General features: G+C 40.5%; 1 protein-coding gene across 1 annotated transcript in view; it reads right to left on the bottom strand.

Annotated features, from left to right (window-relative positions):
- The window catches only part of arhgap15 (Rho GTPase activating protein 15), a 122,501-nt gene that overhangs the window by 29,908 nt on the left and 67,515 nt on the right, over positions 1-25,078 (bottom strand). The window contains exons 10-12 of the mRNA XM_036545474.1: positions 24,778-24,876; positions 18,850-18,927; positions 6,756-6,890 (exon numbers count right to left, since the gene is read on the bottom strand). Coding sequence (XP_036401367.1) covers positions 6,756-6,890; positions 18,850-18,927; positions 24,778-24,876 — 312 coding nt within the window. The remainder of the gene's footprint in view (positions 1-6,755; positions 6,891-18,849; positions 18,928-24,777; positions 24,877-25,078) is intronic.

Raw genomic sequence — 25,078 nt, 5'->3', positions numbered from 1 at the left:
CTGTGCCTCACCGGGACTCTTGGTGTTCCCTAAGGAATTTTAAATGTAAAACTTTTAAACTCTAACCTCTTGTAACTGCAGCGTACTTACAGTACTCAGTGACAGGTAAAAAGGCAGGCTTTTAATTGCAATTAAAAAATGCAGGCCCAATTCCATTTTGCATTATGCATAAATAATTTGACCACTTGGGTACAGTATGTGTATTCCCAATTACTTATTCTTTTTGTGTGCGAAATTACCTATTCTTTGTGATGTTTGTTTTTGCATGATTAATGAGCAACGTAACTAACCATTGTTTTCTTTTTCCATTCTTTGTGTTTATTTCTTTTTTGTTTGTTTGTTCGTTTTTTTTGCTAAAACTTGATCATTGTAGCTGAAGAGCTGCGATGCAAAGGAGGAGAAATATTGTGTCGGTCAATTTTGTTTATTTATTTATGAATTTCAGTTATTCATTTATTTTTTCTTATTATAAAGTAAGAAAAAGGAAAGGAATGCCACACTGCCATTTCCTCTGCCACAGGACATGCAAGGATTTCATCTTTGACATAGAAGTCTACAGACCAGAGGATATGCCAGGCGTTTCAAATAGTGAGTGATTCGATCTTAATCAAAATATGTGCAGAGCCATCCTTAAATCTGTTTCACAGCCTAATTGTTGGGACAGATCCATGTCGGTTGTCTTACTGCATACTCTCTTCCATATAGTCAGAATTCATAGAATTAATTATTATTAACTGTACATTCTTGTTTCACCGCCTTCATTTGGCATTTAAGATTCTTCTTTTCTTTATTGTGCCGCTTCATGAAAGATTTACAGTGCATCCGTTAATTCTCCTAATTAAAAATCAGTCTCTCTATGAAGACTACTACGTGTTTGCAATGCCCCTCCCCCATTTAGCTGTGAATGAGAGGAAAAGCTAATTACATCCCCTGCTATGAAGGGACATTGCAGTACTAATTAGAGGCCCAAACTTGGTCTGAAACCGATCAGCATTAACAATCCATACTCTTGCTCATCCAAGTAATGAGATGTAAGCAACTACAGCATCATGGGTATTTTGTCCCAGGATCTGATGTGTAAATATTCTTTGCCAAATTATGATACTTGGGAACTGTTTCAGTGCAGATAAAAGGGTGTTGGTACCATGGGGCACATGGTGTATTAATTTCGGTATTGTTCTTTATGTAAAATGAGAATGCGAGGGCTTTGTGATGGACCTAGTTCAAACTGACTAGGCTCTTGTTTGCTAAAGGCACAAAAATGGGAATGATCCTGAGAAGGTTTATTCTGAGCAAAGGCTCACTGAGGGATGCAGAACATACCCAAACACTTGTGCCAGTTAAATGAACTCTCTTCACAAACCAAACTTTCACTGATATTCCATCAAATAATAGATACACGGTTGTAAAAGTCAGTAATGGAAAAAGACATAAAACAGCAGCGCTGACAAGGTTAACATTTCACCATCTTGACCCAGGTTGCGCACAATCCTAATTAAAATTTTCCACACTCATTATTATTGGCTGACCTGCGTTTTTTTGGAAAAGGCTCTGTCCCTGGAGTTGGGACGTGGGTCCAGAATTAGACATGTGACAGTGGTCTCAAGTCCATCAGATGGCCTGTTACTGACGCGGGGGTGAAAGTGGGGCAGCAGGCAGCCCTTTTCTCCCAGCAGGCCTTAGTCTGCTGGCCCTCACACACAAACACACGCGCACACACACACACACACACACACACACGCACACACACAGAGGAGTCAGTGGAACCCGAGCCACAGTCTGCAGATGGCCCTCTCACTATTCCAGCGTTCGTGCGCATCGAAGCTCACAGTCCCCAACAGCTAACATGATTTATTCATGATGCTGGTAACGGTCAGGCAATCCAGAGCCAGGGAGTTCTGGGCACGTCCATCACAGACTGATTGAGACAAGTCAGACCAACAAAAAAAAGTGACTGGAGCCGGACTTTCCGGTGACAGCCTCTGTCGGGGGGTTCAAGCACTGGCCATGCCCTTTTATGCTGGAGGAATTCCCCAGTACTGGAGTGGGAATTTTGGGATGGGAGATGAAGTGGGGGGGGGGCGGGGGGTGGATTGGGGGTAGGCTACAGGACGCTGTTTGTCAGTGACCCCTCTTGGGCTGAGCAATGTGGACAGCATTGGATGCTGATATGAGAGGCCTGCAATGAGAACAAAAGACCCACAGTGTTCAGCCTCGGTGAAGGAAACAAACAGAATCCGCTTTGCCAGCGTGTGCTTGGTTCATGTTGAGAAAAACAAATGCAAATGGATGGGAAAGATTCCCTTTTCCATCATTATATCAGAAAATTCATGTACGTAGGTCTTTGACTTAATATATGACCTAAATTAATTAATTCAGAAAAAAACCCCAGAATTGATAGAAAGTTAATGCTTGCTACATTTTAGGGCTTCACTTCGGCCTAACTTTCTCCATTTGACAGTATGGTTCACAGGTCCTTATCTGTGAGAACGATACAGGGAACACAGAAAGAATTTGCTCTCATGATGAGAGAGAGAAAGGGGAAAAGTGATGGTGAGAGCAGGAGAGAAGAGCACTGCTGTGGATCTGCATTGGTAACTGTGGTTCCACAGTGTGGGGGCGAGGCTGTGGGCCATGCTTCCTGCCCACAGCCCAATTGGGTGGTGTGGGAGAGGGGCGGAAGTGTGGTGGGGGTGCATTTTATGGGTGGAAACCAGTCCTGCCTGACAGGAAAGGTGTCACTAAAGTGAATATTTCTTTCCTCTTTCAGTCAAGAATGAACACCGCTAAAGGTTTTCCCATTAAAAAGCCACTGCCGCAGTTTATTGCAGCTTATTTACTTGGTTTAATATTATGGCAAAGACAGAATGAGTCAACTAATTTGAAGTAAGTCACAGAGGAAGCTTAGAGGATGATGGATGAAGATGCATCTCCCTAAAGGAGAATCTGGAGGCCTTTTGCTCAGCATTCTCGTAAAATGTTCAAAGAAGAATGTTTACACTCTACTGGCATGTCTAAATGGTTACATGAATATATAAAACTAAACCACTACTTTCAGTAGTTTGGATCTGCAATTGAGCTGTGTATATAGTGTGGATCTCTGTGACTGTACAGCACAATAAAGAGAGAAAAAAAAAATTAATTCATCGCATGTTCTCCCAAGGTAGGGTTCATAAAGAGAAGAGCTGGACCAACTCACAATAGCCGTATATATAGTGGTTTACTTGTTACGTGTTGGTTACAGCATATTGCCCTGCCAGACACATAAAAACAACAGAGCCCTGCTATTAAGCCTCTCCTTTTACACTTCAGCTGCCAGAGTTCCTACAGTAAGTGAAAAATGTGATACATTTATTGGCAGGAGAAGAGAATTTTTTTTTTTTTAGTAAACAAGACTAGACTATAAAACTAGATTATTGCCTGTGGGACAATGTTCCCCTCTTCCACTCTGTTTAGTCTTTTGTAGGGTGCCTTGATCCTGGAGTGACGGAGATTCCACCAGTGTCTGTCCCATCTGAGCTCTTAATCAAGGAACTGGATCACTTTATTAGGGCTAAACTCATGCCGCTGATCATGTGATCAAGGTGTTCAGGATTTTAATATTTACCCGGAACCAACAAACTGTTCTTGAGTCAGGGTTGCCCACCCTCTAGTCCAGATCATGTAAAATCACACTGTGGTCTAGGATCCTGCAGTGGGGTTTCTGGCAATATGGGGAAGGGGGGGGGGGGGCGGTGAGGTGAGTTAAGAAGACCGGTATCACTTTCACATGGACTTTTAGTTTGAAGAGACTTTGCTCACTGAGGGGTTTGGCGTGACCGCTGATGGATTACGGAGTAAGTCCCCTGCAGCGTCCGCATCAGTGTCGTCCCCCCGATGGGACGCAGAGGCTCCAGGCACAAGCGCGACTCTCTGGATTTAATCCGCGCACGGCCGCAGTGCCACTCCACACATCCGGGTCTATTTCACCACAGGGGAGACTGCTCATTGGTCAGATAGTTCTGGTAATTTCTTTGTAAGTGCCAGAGATGGGGCCTGCTTTACATATTCAGAGCAAAGTAATCTGCCAACCCACCCCCCCTTCAATGAATCACCAAGACCAGGACCAGGCGCTCCTGAGCTTGCTTGCCTTGAGTTGCCTTGAAGTGAAAATTTCAAGAGGTGTAATATTACACAAAAAAGCAGACATTAACAGGATTAGCTTTATCACCCACATGAGAGAGCTGGCAAGCTCACATTTAGGGCAATGCAGATAAATGCATGAACACGTAGAGTATTTGGGGACTGCTTTTGAAGCTGGGGGGTCTGTAAGGACCCGGCACCAGTGTTTATGGCTTGGCTGTCGTTGTCACCTCAGATGGCCATTCATTTCATGTCCACTCCTTAGAACGAGGAGGAAAGGGTGGTGAGAGTGTTGTGGCTATAAGTTCAAAATTTGGGGAAATTTGAAGACTATAAGCAATCAGAATTAACAGTAGATTTAGAATGAGGTAATCGCACAGCATCTAAACTTCTAGTTAACACATTACCACTGTATTGCTTAAACTACACTGGTTCCCTCTCTTTCAAGTTCAGGGCTGATGACAGTGTCTTGCTGCTGACTTACCGGGCTTTGAGTAATCAAGTCCTGCTGTGTCTATCTGACCTATCTGACCGTGCAGAAGTGCTCTACTGCCTGTTAACCCAGGACAGCTGATACCAGCTTTCTTGCTCCTGTTAATGATGAATTTTGCTCCTGGGAAGACTGGGATTTTCCTAGCGCAGTATGGTGGCCAGTTCCAAAAACTCTCCACGGACCTTTGTCTCACGTTACCGATGGTGATTACCGTTGCTTTTCCCGCTTTTATTTTTCCTGATTTACTGTGTTGTGCAATCTGATTCTCAGTTTATGTATTTTTATTGCTTTTACCTATATACTTATTCCTCTCCTCTTCTCTTATAATAATAATAATAATTGTTATATTTTTACTTTTTTTTTTTACTGTTGAGGCAGAGGACTGAAACAAAAACAGGAAATTAAAACATGAACCGAACTGTATTCACTGAATTTGTGTTGAACAGCCAGTATTTCGCATTGTAAATTTATATTGGTTATGGTATACAGGACCAGAATGAAAATGAATGTGTAAAGTAGGAACATGAAGAATAAAGAATTATTTTGCACAAGTTTTTTTTTTTTTTTTTTTTTTTTCATTTTTTGAATCAGATAGCTCAGGCAGTCATTTGAAATTTTCCCCTACAGATGGATGACAGTGTTAATTTCTAAATGGTACAAACATGATCTACCAGGCAAATTTCAGGATGTTGATTGATAGATAGGCCTCAGGAAGTTAATTGTGTTGCATGACTCAATCAATCAAAGCCTTTGAGGAGATTTCTAAGCTACAGTGTGCTTATCTCCAGCCGCTGTTGGGAAACAAACAGTATGCTCATATTTTACACATTGATCTGTTTATGTATGTTTGCTAAATTACAGGCTGGGCTGCGGCTTTAAAAATTGTCCCCTTTTTCCAGACACAGTAAATTTGTTGACACTTTGCCAACAGGAGTGAAGTGGTTTTTTTGTACAGAGAACTGTATGCATTTTAGGGAAAAATGAAAATGAACACATTAAAACTCACTATGGCAATGTATATGCATCTCCTCCACCAGAACTATTGAATCATGGAGCATCTGAATGTGATCTGTGGTTTATTTGAGATCATTAATCTTGATTGGATGCACTGTGATTAACATCTCAGGGAAATGGTCTTTGAAGTTCTGAGAACAGATAAAATGTCACATTCCCACCCAAATTATTTAGTGTTAAACTAGTGTGGTTGAATGTCATCTGCGTGCAGTGATTGCTATTTGTTCCAGCTCTGATCCCATGAGAAGTGCGCCCCCTAATGGTTACATTAGGAAGCAGCAAGGTAGAAAGCGGCAGTAACTGCTTCAGTTAACAGAGCAGACGCTTCATCTGAAGTTGTCTAAAACTCAGAGGGGACAAAAGCCTTCCTCACTACAAGCAAACAAATACATGCCCTAAATGTCTTTTTTCAGAATATAAACTTGTTGTAAATAAAACAACGTAAAACAATCCACAGAAACAACCCAACTCATGGCTTGAGTTTCTCTAAATAGTTTTCTTCTGAATATGGAAAATAAATATTCAGGAAAATGAATATGTTACAAAAATAACATTGTAATATTGTTGTTGCGTTTATGGTTCAGCCGGACTGTGTGGAATTATCCTTGATTGAATGAGCAACAACAAAACGATATTTGTTGTCTGTTAAGTCCTTGTGTCATATGTCAGCTGCCCAATGGGAGGGCTGCACATTTTCACATCTGTGGTGCCCTGCTGTCCACCACAGCTGACATTCCGCTGGTCAGGGTATCCCTACCTCAAAACCCCACCCCAACCCCAAAAAACAGATCTGGTACCCAGCTCAGCAGTAAAAAGCCACCAGCGCAACACTTCCTCCACATGCGTAGTTTCATGGAGTGTGTTTTTTTTCCAGCTCTGAATAATTTTGAAGAATTAACCACCACCATTGCCAAAAACATTCGTAAAAAAAAAAAAACAAAAAAAAAAACAAACAAAAAATATAATGAAATGCACTGAAACCCACAACCGCAGCCGGATTCCTTTATTAAAATGACAAGCAGCAATAAGCGCGGGTCCTTTTTCACTTACCCTCCCGATGCCTCGCCTGTTTAAAAAACGAGGACATCAATTGTTAATGGGAAGATGAAAAATGAGGCCTACTCACTTATCGCCTCCACGAAGGGCTCGAAGAAGCGGAATGGGAACAGCGGCTCCGGCAGCTCCCGGAAAAACATCTTGAGCGCGCCGGTGACGACGTGGACGTCCTCCCACTGGCTGTCGTCCAAATCCAGCTCGTCTTCTGGGAAAACACGAGGAGCAATGGAACAACCGGTTTTAATGAAACAATTACACGACACTAATTATTATGTTAATGTTTGCCTACCATCATCTGCGAGCGTTAACAGCCGTATGCACCTAGAGGTTTAGCGCTGCAGGTTTTTTTTTCTTTCTCTCTGTTTCTCTCTCTCTCAGGAAAGGGGAATGATTTTCAACAGAATGCCATCTGCAGAAATGCTTCTGACTAAATATAAAGGGGGACACAAAGAGCTGCTGCCTCTGACACAGCATGTCAGGTACATTAATTCCCATAATGCACTGGTGAGGAAATTAGCAGCAGGGCAGAAAGCGATTCAGGGCTATTAGTTTTAGATGCTCGGGGATCTCTGTGTGGTGCAAGACATTGTCAGCCCGAGACGGGCCTTGAGGCTTGAGGAAACCTACCCGGTGTAATAAAATGATATGCAAAACATGCCTATTGAAAAAGAGACATTAGTCCTTCCTCCCAAGCCTATTGTATCATGCTATTGTATTCACTTAAGAGGTAAAGACATCATTTTAGTTGCATTTTATGCTGGCACAGAACAGCTGAACAACATCAAAGGAGAAAAGTAAGCATCAATATGTTCAATACAAAGAAATACTAGGCTTGGTACAGAATGTTTTTTTTTTCCCACAGCATCAAGTTTATGTTAATGAAAAAGTAACATATCATGCTTGTAAGTACATCAATATCCACCATCCATGACGGTCTGTGATAAAATGCTTCAACTCACCATGCTGTAAATCATGCAATCAGTACAGCATTGTAAGATCCTGCAGTTGGGTGCACCATTGTTGGCACATTATGTATTCCATGCATATTCTTGCATTTTCTGAACCTGGTCATACTTATTGTAGATTTCACAGACTGACAATATTCAGTACTCATTGTCTACCACTTCTGCATTGTGACATACTCGAATTCTGATAATCCACCCCGAAGCAGAAAGAAAATGTTAGAACTTGAAGAGCTGAATTTACGAGTCAATTTGCAGATTGTTTACTTGTAGTGTTTCAAAATTAGGAAGTGATGGGGAAAAGTAGGAATGGAAAAGTAAACATAACTGACACAGCCCTTCTATATTAAAAGCTAATACTCTCTTTTTGTCACCCTTAAAATGCAGAACATTGCTTGGTTGTGTGGCCATAGAAAATGAAATATTTGTCTTTCTTTCCCAGCTGAAAATTACCAAGTTGTTTTCAGTCAAAACTGAGGAACCAATGGCCCTTGATTTTATGGTATTAATGCAGACTGACTCTGTCCTAAAGGGCTGCCTTTGAACACTTGGTGCCTAAACAAAGACACAAGGAGGTCTGGGGGATTAACGAGCGGGATACTGCAGTGTTAAAGGGGGGGGGGGGGGGGGGGGTTCATGTCACTGAAGTCTGTCAAATATTTTGATATGTCCCCACACACCAGGACACAGCTCCCTCCACCTCCCACGTCTCTTCCCCCTTCTTAAAAAACAATTGAGCCTCTTCCTGATTGAATCACTTGCCTCCCGACCTCCTGCCAGACCATTTATGAGGGACTGTCATTTCCACCAGCCAAACAGCTGCTGCTCTTCCCATGGTCCCCATTGCTGTGCGACCTAAGAAATGACTTTATCCTTTCTGTGTGGCCGTAAAGGTTCCCATAGCACCGTGGCACTTGGTGTGACCAACCTCTGTCAAGCAGTTTACATACTCCATATATTTATGATTGCATACTGGATAAGTGAAGCCATGAAAGTCACCAAACATCAATGCTAAGAATTTCCTAAATCTCTCTTGTTGGACCTCAGCTCGCACACACAGAGCAAACTTATGATATTTATGTGTTTGTTCCCAGCAAAGAGAAACGGTTTGGCTTAGCATCAGAAACCACATGAATGATTTGAGTGTGGATTTTTATAAATCGCTATATGGCATTTAAGAGGGTCAACAGTCTAGTTCAATTAGTTGAGAACGTAAGAGAAGTTTAATGTGCATTTGTTTAGAGTGTACTTGAAGTATTATTGATTCAGTGTTCTGTTGGTGGTATATGAATTTTTTTGGTTGCATTCTATTCAAAGATTAAAAAAATATAGCAAAGCCTTACATTTCACCATGAAAGCATTATGCAGAAAAAGTACATAAAGATCATAAAGAGTATATAGAAACCAATCAAGAAGAACTTCAAAATATACTTAAATGACCTTTCACAAATGGATGTAAAAAAACATTCTATATGCCAAGGCAGGCTGCAATACAAAGGTAACTTTGCACAGCAGCCATGGAAGGCACGACAACGTTCAGAGAAAAGGGCCTTGATTGGTGGTGGGAGAGTGGGTCAATGCACGGCCCAAGCCGAGTGAAAGAGATGAAATGAGGGAGACCCGTCTCCCTTTTACAGTCCTGCTCTGTGGCACAATGGGCAACCAGCCATTCAATTAGCTTGCCGTCGCAGACTGACCACTTGACAGGCCCAGCTAAATGTTAATCCCGCCATAACTGCTGCTTTGTGCAATTAATCATATTCAGGCCCTAAACAAAGGGCCCTCTCGGGCAACCTGCGGCTCTGGAATGCATGCTACGAGCTACGGGTTACCCCTCCAGGCAGTACGGGCACCACCCGAGTTTCCACAAACGATTTCAGCTCCCGCCCGCCGATGCCAAACACAAAACACATTCACACAGTCGTTCCACCTAATCATCTACCTCGACGGTGATGGCGTTCAAGTAACATAACTTGTCCCTGTTTTTTGTGTGGGGGTGGGTTTATTTCCTTTTTTTCTCCATAAATGCGTGAACAATGCCACCGAAACCCCCTCGGTCGAGGTCTCGTGTTAAATTGGTCTTCCGTGACGTTCGAAGGAACAGGTCCAGGGGGTCAAGCACCATTCATCATCAGATCGAGCGGCTCTCTCCCCCCACTGAATCCAGCGGCTCGGAGGAAAAGGAGAGAAGAAAGGTATTCTTTCAGAGAACAGAGAGCAGATTACAGCGCCTGGCTCTCGGAGCAGAGAGGGCAGAGTAAGAACACAAGGTGCCACTGTGTTAGAATTGTAATGCATGCAAAGTCGGTGATGTCATTCCTTTTTTCCCTCCCTCTCTCTCCCTGACCTCCGAAGTCACAAGACGGAGCTGCATTCTCGAAGCCGGGCGCCTGGGACAAGGCAGAACCATGTCTCCACTGAATGAATAAGCTGTGACCCATAAGTGAATTTTTGTGCCTCTGAATTATTATGATTTATATCTGCCTTCTATCTTCTTGTTTCGGGAGCTTGGACGGGCTAACAAGACCATCTCTTGTTCACTTGAAAAGAACCCCAAGCTAGAATTCCACACAAAAGCCAAATTAGATAATCTGGGAAAGTAGACACAGTCCTGAGATTTTTTTTTTCCACCAACAAAAGCAAGATCTGGATTGCCCTTTCACTGCGTTGAACCCCCCCCTACCCCTCCACCCCTTTCCCCTTTCGAGAAATTCCATCAGGAATTGCTTGAAGAATTTGCATGCGTTCAACAACGTGTCTCCCTTGCCAAAGTTCTGCTTAGAATGAATGTAGTTTTCCATTCTGTACTGTGAATGCAGCTCTAGAGGTGAAGTGCTGCATTGCACTGGGGAAGAATAATTACTCCATAATTTAATTCAGTCACATTTCAAAAAGAATAGATTTGGCTCTTCCTCTACAATGTCAGAAGATGTCCCTATTAAACAATTACCTCTCATTATCCACACAAAATTCCCCCAAATTAAGAAAAGAGATGATTGTGCCTTTTTAAATTTTCCTAAATTCGGTAATTCTCCAAATTTAGAATGAATCAGTCTTGGACGTTGGTTTTTATGTGTGCATTTATACAAACACAAGAACAGGACCTTCCATAAAGTTCTAAAAATGTCAGTTCCTGAGGAAAAAAAACAACAATTGGAGGTCTAAGGTGGACATATACAGTGTGTGCATCATAGGGATTCATCCACAAACTACAGTACTGCACTGCCAACAGTAAGCAAAGAGCTCCACTGTTCCAGAAAAGTACAGATGAATCTCATTGTTAGTCATTTGGCAAGTTGTCGAAAGAGACATCAGGCCTATATAAAAAAGTGCATGCTGGGAACTCTTCTTACCCAAGCATGACTCAATGAGACACTGAGCCGACTGGCAAGGTGACAGCTTGGGTCCGAGCATTGAAGAGAGCTGCCAAAACAAAGCGCGTCAAACCTGACCAGCCCCGCCAACCGCCACGTTGAGCTGGAAGAAAGTTAATCATACACAAAACCCCAGGACCTTTAGAACTGGAACAGAGGGAGTCCCTAGTCTGGCCAGCCTCACAGGTGGTTGCCGGCTGCAGGCAAACAGGTTACCGGGTGTTTTCTGGACAAACGGCCCGGGAGACCTCGGAGACACGATGCCCCGCGATGCTCAGGTCTAAAAATAAAAAGGTCATTTTTTTGGCAGCAGCCCGTGATAACACTGCAGAGTTGTGTGGCAGACACTAGCCTTTTTGTTTCCATGTCGGCACAATCAAGATGGGGGGCCATCGAAATCCCCGGTCACATGATTCAGAGAAAGCCCCCGTGTGTGAGTCTGTGGACAGCTCCATTCTGTCTATTCATCCATGCCCCGCAGGCATAACCCAAGGCCTGCAAAGGCCTGTGTGCATGTCTGTCTGTCATAAGCGGTAAATAACTCATTCACAGAGCCCTGCTGAAATACCACTGGGGTTTTATTTATAGCTCTGGAGGTCTGTGTTCATAGTTGGGGCTCTGAGCTAGCCAAGGGCCCCATCTCAGGCACTTTCATCAACTTTTAACTTGGCCCCTCAGATTTGTTATGGAACTTAAGATCTCTGATGGAACAGAATTATATACTGTCACACTTTGTGTGTGTGTGTGTGTGTGTGTGAAAAATGTGACACTAATTCAAAAAATATAACCTTTTTTACCAAGTCAAAACAGTGGATCATGAAAAATGTAACATGCTTGTTCATTTTGGCTTGCAAAATACATGCAAACTCCAGAATAAACTAGGTATAAATTAGGTATATTCAATAAAGGCATTGTGACTGCTAAAGTTGAGAGGTATACATGTATAAAGTCTCCAAGATGAATTATGACCATATCTCGTAAATATTACTAGAACATTTATTTCTGAGAGAAGAATGTCTTTCAATAACTGAATACTCTACAATTACAAAACAAATTGTATTGGCTGAAATTATGACAAGCAGATACTGTTGCTTACAGTGGAAGCAAACACATGTAGACACGCCGCACCTCACTACATACACCACAGTAGCAAGCATAGCTCCAATCCCTCCAACCTTCCCTGGGTATCTGACCATGTCATTGTACAATGTGTAAGCGTGGTGGAAGTCAAATTCACTGTGCAGAACTCTTTATAAATATCAGCTTGGTGTCCATGAACCTCTATCAAAGGATCATGTCAGTTGGTTGAGCAACTCATATCTTGTCCAGGTTCAATCTATATGGTTACTTGATGAACAACCTGAAATATAGGCTTTTATCAAATAAGACAGATCATCCCTTTTCTGGAATGAGCGTTTTCAGGGATGAGGTGAAATGTAAGACAAGGATGGCCTGTTCATGTACCACACAGTGCAATGCCGGGCAGGAGAAAATATGCCGGCAATCCAAAGTTGTGGTTTTCAAATGATTCCGGCCCCTCCCTTTGGCATTTTGAACTGATGCAAAGAGGACTTGGCTCTCAGAATTAGAAATAAAAGGAAAACAAAAACAAAAACATTTATTTATAAATATCAAAAATCATTTAATATGAAATCAAGCTTGCTTCATCTGATGGTTATGCCATTCTGATCATATTCCATCTGTTTTCAATGTACCATTATCCTGCTTTTCAATGGGCTCTTTGAAAGATGGTGATGTGCCTAATAGTGACAGAGATGAGCCGGGCTGTGAGAGATTTAATTGGAGCCATTTTCGTTCACATCAATGGTTACTGTTTAACTTTTCAAATGAGTGGGTGCTACACATATTTAAATAATAATAAAAATGCATGAAAACATTAGTTATTGACATAAAATACAGTGATACTCACTCAAAAAAAGTTGAAAAACTGAAAAGCTTACAAACTAAAAACAGATCTGCGCTGCTAGTGACATGTATCAGTATCTTTCCTCAGGATTGCCTACGTAACCCACATCTGTTGGTTTTTAGTTATGTTCTAAAACTGTGATTGGTAGTTCACCCTCTGATTTTCATAGAATACGCATGACTAGCAAGGGTTTACTTGAGGGTTTCTGGGTAACATTCTTAAGTATTTGGAAAACAAACCTTGGGGGAAGTGTTTAGCTGGCCGTGCCAAAGACATCCAACCGCATACTGACTGTTGTTTTATTTTGTCAAGAAACTACCCTAAGTGTCTTTTAAACACATGACTGCTCTCGAAAGCCTGTGCCGTGCGGCATGACATTTTAAACCCATTTGGTCACCCCCCCCCAAAAAAAAAAAACACCCAGTTTGTGCTCATGTGAACAGGAAATTCTTCCCAGTGAGGAATCACGAATATTGCCCCTCCTCTCATCAGCCTTCTATGGAGGCAAAACCATACAAAGGGTTGCTCTCCCATTTTTTTCTCTTGAGGTTCATGAAAATGTCATTGTGACCTGCATGCAGTACATCTTCCCACATACATGAAGGAAATTCTTTTAGGGGCTTACCAATTTGAAATATGACATTCCAGAACACAGCTACTGGACTGATACCTTGCGATGCCTTGTCCCCTCTTAAATTTCCACAAGGTCAGTGTTTCTGGCTCTTGAGCTGTTTCTCAGGGTATGCTGTAAACTGGAGAATGTGAAGTCCCATCAGGAGTACACAGAGCATTTTATTCTGGTCCTCATGCCCTGTCCACCTGTCCATTCCCTTTTCTGCAAGGAATTTCCACCCTTCAAATAACTCTGATGCAAGTATGCCAGAGAGGTTCATTTAAAGGGCATAGAGGGCTCCTCTCTGGGAAAAACACAGGGACAGTGTTTGTTTGAACATGCCATGTATTTATAACTTGGCCATGTACATGCTCTCCACTAGGTACATGTTCAGCATATCCAAGCAAACACTTTACCTGAGTTTAATTTTCATACCCTTATTAATTGCTTCAAAGCACTTCAAGCTCATTTTAATGTATGTTTAAAATAAAAAAGTGGGGTGAGGTAGAGATCTATTATGAACTTCCCAAGATGTATTCTCCCTGTCCAACAGAGAAGCATATTGAAAAAAAGAGAGAATTGTAGCTGAAGAAACAATCCTACCATATGGCACGCATTTCCAAACAAATCTGTACAATCTTCTAAGATACTGGTTGGAATTTTTCCCCCAGCATGCTTTGTGCCCATCAATTTGTGTTCTGTCTTGGGAAGTGTTCTTTGTTTGAGAGTCTGGTGGTACTACCCCCGTCTATAATTCCTGAAGAAAAAACAACTATTGTGAAAACTGGGGGAACACACCGTAATTAGCAGTTGGAAGCCTGTGCTGTAAATCTAGGTGAGCTGCAAACGTTGCTCTGTTGAAAAATGATTCTATACATGTTATTGTCTTTAAATGTCCCTATAGCACCTGACAAGCTAATAACTGCCAGCCAGCAGTATAAACTATAGAAATATAATGTTTGTTTATAGAGAAGGCGTAGACTTTTATTTTATGGCAGGGGGCCTGTAGATTGATCTTACGCCAAATCAAACGGAAAAAAACCTGAACAAAGTCAACACTGCAGCTCACAAAGGAATTTATTCTCTCTTCTCTGTACCAAATGAATTTCTGATAAAGTATGACACAGGGAATTCTGAACAGCATATCAATCTCAGACAACACTTTTCTGAATTTTAAGATTGCAGATGGCAGCAAGGCATGATGGTTAACCAGAAGATGGTAACCAGAAGGTTTCAGGTTTGAGTCCCAGATGAGACACTGATGTTGTATCCTTAATGAAGGGACTCAATTACCTCAGTAAGTATCCAGCTGTATGAATAGATGATATGTAAAAAAAAAAAAAATCAAATCTGCTGTGGCCAGTTGTGTAGTGTAACAGAAATGACAACAACAGATATGTGGTCTTCAACCATTCAACCACAATTTTACAGCCTCTAAAAATTTGATAATAACAGCTTCCTTGGTGTGATACATGGTTTATGAAACATGTTTTATGAAACATTTGTGATTGATGATCCAAAGAAATCTGGTGGCAGGCTACTTTGGGAAATGAGTCATTGTTTTGTTTAGGAAATTGAACCTGATTTTGATTGAGAGCACTGACGTTTGGAGTTTACAGACATCAAAAAAAGAAAAAACTTTACCTATGAAGGCAGGATATTTTTATGTTTTATATATTTTTTATTTTATGTCAGTAACAGCATGTAACGGTAACTATAGGTGGTGCAATTCAGTCGTGCCAGATAGCTATGTTACTTTCCATCACAGTCAAAGGGATGCAATAAAAATCCATCTACATACAATCAGCCAGATCTCTGATAAGGGGGTTTGCTGTAAATGACCTGTCAAAACAGATAAAACCCTCCCTACAGCTGATGGAAGACAGTTTACACAGGCAGACTTATCCACCATGATGTTTTGATGTCACCACTAACTCCTTCAAGGCACACTAGTGTTGGAACAGACTCGACTCAATCAAATCTCTGAAGTAGTCATCTACGTGCAAGTTTCTCTACCTTAATACCAAATAATTAGCTGTGTCTGTGGCACGCAGGGATTTGCACCTCTGGGCAAAGCATACTCCCCCCCACCCCCAATTTTGATCATCGCTTTAATTCAGTTTGACTTACTTGACAGGGACTTTCAAGATAAACAGGTAGGTGTCACTTCCACCTCCGTGAGGATGAACACCTGGTGCAGATAAGCCGTCGATGAAGCCCAGGGGCGCATGCGTTTGAACCGTGGCGGTGCTAACACGAAACGATGTCTCGAGAGGGAGAACAGACGGGTCTTTGCATACTGCAATCCTCTGACTACAGCCCGCGATGGAGGCATGGCCCGAGGGTGACTGAAAGTCACATCTCTAGACCCGCAGTGTCACTCAGTCATTACCACAGCCCCCCCCCCCCCCCCCCCCCCCAGGAGGTGAATCAGAAGTTCTTTTCAAGAGATGTGTGAAGTATTCTTGGTCCACATCACTGCAACAACATACCGCTACCGGAGAAGGCACAAGAACAGTCATTCAGGAAATGAAAAGAGGAACCATTACATGAACCTAGGGCATTTTTCTGACATCACCATTTCACCATGCTGTAGATATTAAACATGAATACTTAAGCGGGTGTTTGAAATTTTCAGGTGAAACTGGATATGGTTTCACAGTAATAAACCCAAGGAAACTGCTTTATTGTATATGCAAAGCACAAATGATAGGTCCAACCAAACACTTTCCAAGGGCGAATGTTTTCCCTCTAAAATTCTCCCCCAGCTTACTTAGTGAAACTGTGAAATTTGAATAATTGTAAAATGAATCTCATAAATATGAGAAGACACACGTTTGTTCATATTGTCAGACTCCTGGGTAGAGTGTCAATTCTGAGTGAGTATATGACTATGCAGCCAAACAAGCTAATTCAAAGAATGACTCCCTGATGTTTGTAATGATGATATTTGTGCTCACTAAGGTGAATGTCCCCCTGATTATCAGGGATGTTTCAGGGAAGATTGGTCCACATGTTAATGCATAATCATTTTAACACTGGTATCCAACTGGTATTAGAAACTGTCGCCACAATAAGTTTATGCCACACAGAAAATTCAGAGGTATTTTATCAATGTATGGGGCACAACATGCATCATACAGTGAGTGCTAAATGATATACAATCATTCCAAACATGCATGAAAGAAAGATCAATGCAGTATATGGGAGATTTAAATGAGAAATACACAGGTGTAAAGGAGCACCTCCTTCACAGTTTTTTTGTGTATTTTAGACTTGTGACAGAATTAATTCATGTTATTTGTTTGCTAGCATTCAGTCTGAACTGTTGCTTTGAAATGGTTAAATTGATATGGCAGTATTCTTTGTTCATTTACAAGCTCTGTTTAAAATGAGCTCATTGTCAATTTTATAATTAGCAGCAGCATCTCAGATATGGGGGTGTGAAGCTAACGAGGTGTAATTGGAAGAATGATTAGCAATTGGGAACACCTGCTGCAATTAAGAAGCAGCCTTTTAAAAACAGGTGTGCGGGCCTGTGGAGGGAAAATTCTGTGACTATGAGGTGTATGCTGTTTTTCAACTGTGAGGTGTGTTAGGCAGGTTAAATAGTAATTTAACCTCAATTACAGTTTAAGTACTTTTAAGTTTGAAAACAGTTTAACTCAGAAACATGTTGGCTCTTTTGTCGTAAGGGTGCCATATCTATCTGACGATCGATATATAAATTGCTTAAAATGTGTTTTGTGGCTTTTAGCTCTTAAATGGGAGACAGGAAAACAGAAGGCACTTCAATTTCAGTTCTCAGAACAAATGCCAAATCATTTTCGATTTGTGCCATCAGATTTCAAAGACATTAGTCATGCTCTGGCAAAAAGAAACTACACATCAATTCTGGTTTGGGAGTTATGCCGTCTTGTGTCCATATGGAAAGTCATAACTGCAGGAGAAGTTGTTTCAAGTTATGACTGTCAATAATGTGAAGAATGGTGTGATTATAGAGTATTAACAATACTTATCTGCATATCTGACCTTCTCCCTGCCAAAGTTTCCTTTTCATAAGCATTTTTTCAACCTGAAGGTGCTTGTTATCTTGTTTCTAAGAACAGTCATTAACATGTGTGCTGCATTTTTTAAAAACAAGAGAGACTGTTGTCAGATTATTCCGAAACGATTTTGTTTTCACATGAAGCATAAAAGCTAAGAGACTGGGTAGCTATGAATCCTGATGATAAGGAAATGAGAGGACGAAGTGTAGTGGTAGAATCAAGGGCTCTTTATGATTGAGATGTGGTTATCTGTATGAACAGAGGTGGGGAGTAGCGATTCGGGCATTTGGGATAACCCAGCACACAAATGGCTTAATGTGTTTGTTTCATAATGGTGGCTGGGTCTGTGTCTGGCTTGTATACCACAGACAAGGAAAAGACACACTAGTGAGAGGGTTCAATCCCTAAATACCTCCACGTTACCCAAGATATAAGAGATTTTCTGTGTTGGCTTAAGATCTTAGATTGAGGTTTTTGGTACAAAATAAAGCTTCACATTTCAACTTTTACAGTGACCTTAATACCTTAGCAGTAACATTAGTACTAGCTCACGTATGTACAACCTATTTATACAACCTATAAGTACTACCCACAAACAACTTATGTCAAAGTCATATAATTCACTACTACGGCACAGTAGTTTGTCAGGATCTTGGGCCTGCAAGAAGCCCTTAAGTGCTCACAGGAACAGTTACTGTCTCCCTCTCTCTTGCAGTGGGTTAATTGTTTAAGCTGTTTAAACAGGGATCTGATAAATCTACTATTAAGGGCCACTTCCTCTCCTAAACAGCTACTGCCTAATGATGGCTTTAGCAAACATGATGATTTACATTTGGGTCTGGACTTTGTCACTTACACACGTAAGAGCTACAGCCAAGTGTGCTGTGGTCTGGCAGAGTAGGATTGTCCTGTCCCCATCTACTCTCTCCCTCTCTTCAATCCATTTAAAGGTTTTATGTTTTAGCTACCTGTACTAATAATGTCTCATGCTTACATGATTCAGTTAAAAACTGGTAGGCTCTTGAATACAGTAAAACACATTATATATCATAGCAATTTCAACAAGAAGATGAAAAGCACTAATATCTCACCCAACTAATACAGAGTTCTGGATGTATTTTAGCTTCCTTACATGTATGCAGGAAACCACATTTACAGCTTATATTTGTTACATGAGACTGTCCAAATGTTAATTTCATATCTTGTGATTGAGGAATCATTAAAAAGGTAAAAGCTTACCTTGGTCGACTAAGAACCGTAACTTCTGGATAGTGGCAAGATTGCCACTTACTCTGTATATTCCATCAGCCTCCAGACCTGACGAAGGAAAAAGGGAACATAGTAATGGGTTTAAGACATTTTTACATTTTCCCAATACTTGCACATCATTGTGGGTTCCACTGTCACTGAAATGACTGAAAATGTTACAGCAGAATCGTAAGAATTGCTTAAATTTGGAAAACTGAAAGCCCCCCCTTAGTCTTCAGGCCTTCTATGTAGTTCAGCCTCCTACAGCATGACTCCCACACAGTGCTTAAAAAAAGAGAGCAGAGAAACATATGAAATGGAACACAGAAAAACCTTCGAAGCACTTTGATTTGTGCCGTTTGACTGCATCATAATCACACACTGACACCAGTCTCTGGCTGGGCTCAGGCTGCACATGGATCTATTTTAATATGGCGGAAGTCGGGGACGTTTTGGAGAATTGCTCCGATTACAGTGTTCACATGCCATCACGCTTCTGTTCCAAGAGCACAGGAAATCCAGCCAAACCAGTCCAATGGCAGTTGCCGGATTTTGCCCTTGTCTCACTGACCACACGATCGTCTTTTGATTGGAAGCATTTTTATCATGGAAATTAACTATATCTCTGTGTAGTCGAACAGAATTAAAAGTGTTTTTCTTTTTTTTTCTGTGATTTTTTTTTCTTTAGTAATATATGCAATTAGAAGAGGGCAAACTCCTTTAATTGTATTCCTGTGTTATAACTAAATATATATAGTAGTAACTGCAGAAAAAAGTAATTTCTACTAAAATGTTTTCAATAAATAAATAAATAAATATTATAATAAATGCCTAAATAAATAAAGTTCCACATAATAATAATAATAATTTAAATCTCAGCACAAACATATCCAAGGTACAACATGTGAAAAGAGAGTTTTCAGAAATTAAAAAAGCTATTCAATTTTTGTACATTCTGTTGCTGTCCTGTGAAAATTATTTTAATACATTAAAGTATTTTAATATAAATCTGAGTGCAGCTGAGGTATCTCATAGTGTTTAATTTCAGGTTCACGTTCTGTTTTCAGTCAAATCTGACACTCTCTGGCAAGAAAATGTTTCACCTTGAATTGATAGACCACAAAAAGTTGACACCAGACCTAGTTTAGGATGTTTCTAAACTGAATATGCTCATTTAAACGTCTTTCCCATATCATCATTATTGCAATGTTTGGCAATATGCTTACGGCCAGCAGAGTATCTGCTCATGAAAGAGTGATGGCGAAATGACCCCCTGCCGGCACATCAACCTGACTCCACACGTGTTGCATGGAAGGCCAACCGGCTGAACTGCTTCATCTCTGTCCAGCTCAGACTTCAAATGTAAATGCAATACGTACTTGGATTTAATGAAGACGTTTGACTGACACAAGCACAGAGCACCAGTCCAACCCAAAAATTGTGATTTCTTGGCTTTCTTTGGTTTTCAGAGAGAGAGAGAGAGAGAGAGAGAGAGAGAGAGAGAGAGAGAGGGAGGGAGGGAGTATGCCTGATACAAAGAGAAATAAAGTTGAAGGAGATGCTGTTGAAAGGCATCTCTCATCATGGGGATCATGCAGGATACCCTTCTCCAGCTTTTAAGTGAAACACTTTCAAATGCCTTCTAAAAAATACGTGAAATTTAATTATCTTTAGGGGAAAAATGGCATTCCTCAGGATAGGTCTTCCTGCCATCTGTGTGCCATGAGTTTAACGCTCTATTTATACTTTCTCTATCCCTTTTTCATGGCCCCACAGTCATTTGATGTCTGTCCAACAATGGTCAGGTGATTCTGATTAAGTTAACTTTTGGTTGCAGGATGTCTTTGAACAGTTCAGACAGGAAAGAAAAAAAAATTGGAAAACGAGGAAAGCCTTTCCCATTGTTTGATTGCATACTGTATATGTACATGTACTTATTTCTGACATACTTGAATGTTATTCAGTTTACTCTCCTGCTCTATCAGTTTTACAAATAACGTCATTTTTCTCATGCGATGCCTTCTGAATGAGTAAGGAGGTTTAAACTGAGATAAGGTCTAGCCACATGTCCATTTAATGCTGCCATCTTAAGGACAACTCTGTGTGTGTGTGTTTTCCTGAAATTGGTATGATTTGATCCCATTAACATTGTGTACCAAAGTATGCAATATGAATATAGAATGTGACTTTAAAGTGGCTGTTACCAATGGTCATATTAAATATAGACAACTAAGAAGCATTGCGAAGGCATTGTGGGAATTAATCTTTCCAAAAACAAAACACAAATTGTTGGGAGGCCTCCAATCCACAGCCTAAAGTAGCCAAGGTTGACAGGATCAACACAAATAATAACACATCCATTTAAAGCGAATGGGAACTGGATTGAAATGATGTAAAAAGACCCTGGATGTTGAAGAGTCTGCAGCACAACATGACATGTGAAACTATGAATCCCTGTGGGCTGTAGATGTAGATGCACAATGGATTTTGTCATGTGCAGAACATTAGGCCTGCTGTCAGTGTGATATACACCACTATACAATGGCAGGCGACACTTTTTTCTTCTGTTTGTATTAATTGCATTAATGCTCTGTCTGATTCTTCAAGTAAAACAGTGGACGTCTGATATTTGCTAGAGTCGCTTGTGGGAATCCTCAAGGCCATCATTTGAAGAATAATGAAGCGGTACAAGTTTTATTTTTGGCGTGTTCATTTAACATAATCGTCATGGGTGAAGTTACACTTCTGAACCTTCAGATGCCTCGACATTTTTCTCCCTGATGCTTTCATTATAATGTTGTCAAAGCTCTGAAAATTTCCTCTCCCCAGCAAGTGCCTCCAGAAATCCCAGGAGTGGAGCCCAGTGAACAAAAAAAAAACCCTGTTATTTACGTTGTCTGCTTTTTTGTCCAGGTTCACATAACTAACCACCTGTAACCATATGGAAGTGAGCAGCTATTAGGATGCATTATCTATGATGCTGAGGAGAGACTAAAGAAGAAAGGCTGAACTGACTTTCTTCTGGTGCCTAAATCCATTTGCTGAATGTAAACACATTAGTCAGGGGAACATCAAAATAAGTGGAGCGGGTGCAAGTGTGGTAACTGGCAACACATAAAATGCCTCATAGACAACAGCAATAAGTTGTTGTTGGCTGGGGTAAAATGCAGTAATGAGGTGTTGGAGGTGTGTGGAAGGTGTGACTATGTCTTGGACACGACCTTTAAAAGAATGTTTGCCCTATCATCAATGTGCGACTGCATTTTTCTGAGAATGAAGCAACAGCATAAGTATTCACAAACATGACCTAAATCCACCACCACCCATGAGTGTCATACACTGGGAATCCATGAGGACGAATGGATGAGTTTTGATTTTATTTGATTTAGACTTTAAAAAATTGCTCTTGTTCATTTTAAAAGAAAAGGGTGCCTACAGACTAAGATAACTGTCCCCTCTACTCTGTAATCTAATCACTCCTCAGCCAACAGTAGGGTGATGTGTGACACTTGCTTATTCTAAACAATTGCTTATTTAACTACCATTAGTGTTGCTTACAAGACTAGTTGTTATGGCAGATTGTCACATTGGCCTGTTTGTAAATAAATAATTAAATAGAAGCTGTAACTTCAGCTCAAAATGTGGAATTTTCTGGCCCTGAGAATGGCATTAACACTCCCCCTTTTTAGTGATAAGTTTCTGGGAGATCTCAATTCAGCTGTCCTTTGAAATCTACACATTTAATACCATTTTTACACTATCCTCAATCTAGCTTATCTGTACAGTGTCATCAGAGCCCATCTTTATGGATCCTTTACAAAATCTTGTGCACACATTGTCATGGGTACCTCTTTTGTACAAGAACTTCTCAGGATCATTAGCAAGAAAAGTCTTAGAAAAGCTTTCAGACATTTCACAGGCCGTGGAAACCTGTTTGTTTTGAAAGAAAAAAAAAAAACCTTTAACAGTTATTATTTAAGAAGTATATATTCCAGGTCACAGTAATTTTAACCAAAGATAAGTAATTGTTCTGCGCAAACATTCAGCTGAAACCCACACAAGGCATCTACTACACAAACATATAATTCATACGCATTTTTAGCGGGTTGTAAACAGTTTGAAAGGGACACAAAATGGGACAAGAATCAAAGTGAACGCTTTGGAATGAAAAAGTGCTTCGCCTCAAAGGTCAGTCCCTCTGCCTGGCAAACAACGTGGAAAAGCCTGGGAAACTGCTGATCACACATGTAGCGAGGGAATTTTAAAGCCAACAACCTCAATGCTTTTTTAAACAGAGATCGGAACCTGGAACTGGATCCTGTCAAACAAAAAAATGTCAACAGTGTGGGGAAAAAAGAAAGAAAAACATCTGCTGAAAGATTAAACTAGGAAAGATAAGGCTTCATTAAGAATGGACAAGCTCCAAAAAGTACCAGGTAGCTTGCCAAAACGTTGGCCCAGGAATGTGTGGTTTGAAAAGATGTTCCCGTTGTTGAGGTACACTCTTTCCACTGGTTGTTATGTAGTTATGACATACCTCATAAGAGGCACCTAACGTTGTTATGTGAATAAATAACACCACCAGAAAGTGTTCATTTGGGTCTACCAAGCACTTAAAATTAGCCTCGTAAAGGTCATTCACCTGGTTTGTGCTTGGTTCAGCTAACTAAGTACTTTCTCTTGACCTTACTTCAAGAAAACCTCAAATTTCCTTCAAGATCAAGTTTCATAAAGGTAAAATAAAGGTAAAGGTGAACTACCAAGCTTCTTTTATTTTTAGTTCTGTTTTGGCCAGTGAAACACCATTGGTACCCTTCAGACAGGCCGCAATAGATTTTCTTATTAATGTTATTCAATATCAGATGGTGTCAGTACAAATTAAATGATGATGGAGCACTGCTGGTATTTTTCTTTATTGTCTGGAGCAGACCACCACCTCAGTTCAATGTGGCCAGCTGCAGGAGGTGGCAACTATTCGATATGTCTGGGTTATGCTGTGACGTAGCATGACATACTAGCCTGAACAACTGCAGGGGACTCATTATGGCTTGACATTCATGGACTTCTATTTTGGATGTCCCAAACCTTACTGGTATGACTTCTAAAATGAGCCCATATGCTTTGAACCAAGACCGTTTTTAACGTAGAATGTTCATGGGGCAATTAATATCCGAGTCAATTGATGTTTACAGTTGAACATTTGGGGCCTCATCAACCCAGTAATTTTCCAGCTATCACAAAGTACCTTTGATGGAGTGGTGCATAATATGGTGATTTTGATATCTGAAATATGAACCTATTAAGGTTTATCATGAGACATGGGTTTAAATGTGACCTCACAGTGCAGTTACTCTCAAACTTGAAAGCAGTATTTGTAAATGTGTATAAATATACAATATTGCTAATGTGTTTCTGCACACTCACTGAGTCAAATTCTCTTTTTTGGTAAAATGCCTGCAGCATTTCTGCTTTTTCATATGTTCCTTTAAAGTTTGACTTCCAAATGTAAAGATGTTCATTTTTGAAATTTCAGGACAACGTCAACACCAGGCTTTTGATTACCTCAAAAGTTTCTGAGTAACACAGAAAGGTTTAGAACTTTAAAACACTGAAATGGGGCTCAGTAATGCCATTTCATTCATTTTCACCAAGATGTGATTGTAAAAATGCTAAACATTATAATGAATACGACAAAAGAGATGAGTGTCATATTTAGCTGACCCTACCTCATTAAATAATGGTCTGGCCAAATATAATACATTATTGTTTCAAATAACAATGAAACAATGACATTTTTATTATTTGTGTTTGCATAATTTTGTATTTCTTAGAGTATTAAGTATTTCACAAGATTAAGTCTAAGGAAATATAAGTAAACTGTTCTGACATCACAATTCAACTAAGAGAGTGAGTACAAACCTCGTTTTTCAACTGCCTCCACACACATCTTGACGAAATTGGGGACCGTGGTTCCTTCTCGTTCACAAAGTGTTAGCAAGTGACAGCCGAAGACACGATCTGGGGAAAACATTTTAAATTTATTCAATGGACACAAATAAATGCAAAATGCCTGTCAAGGCCTGCAAATAAACAAGAAACCACATCATCAAGAAAACCAAAACTAAGCTGCAGGTGTATGAAATTGTTGATTAAACTCTCACACCTTTGAAATCAAGTTTAAGCAAGATAAGGAAGGGTTTTCTAATTTCTCAATTTTATT

This window comes from Megalops cyprinoides, chromosome 14 (genome assembly GCF_013368585.1).
Source record: "Megalops cyprinoides isolate fMegCyp1 chromosome 14, fMegCyp1.pri, whole genome shotgun sequence".
Classification (NCBI taxonomy): Eukaryota; Metazoa; Chordata; class Actinopteri; order Elopiformes; family Megalopidae; genus Megalops; species Megalops cyprinoides.
Note: the sequence above shows the minus strand (reverse complement) of the source record. Positions and strands in the feature narration are given on the sequence as shown.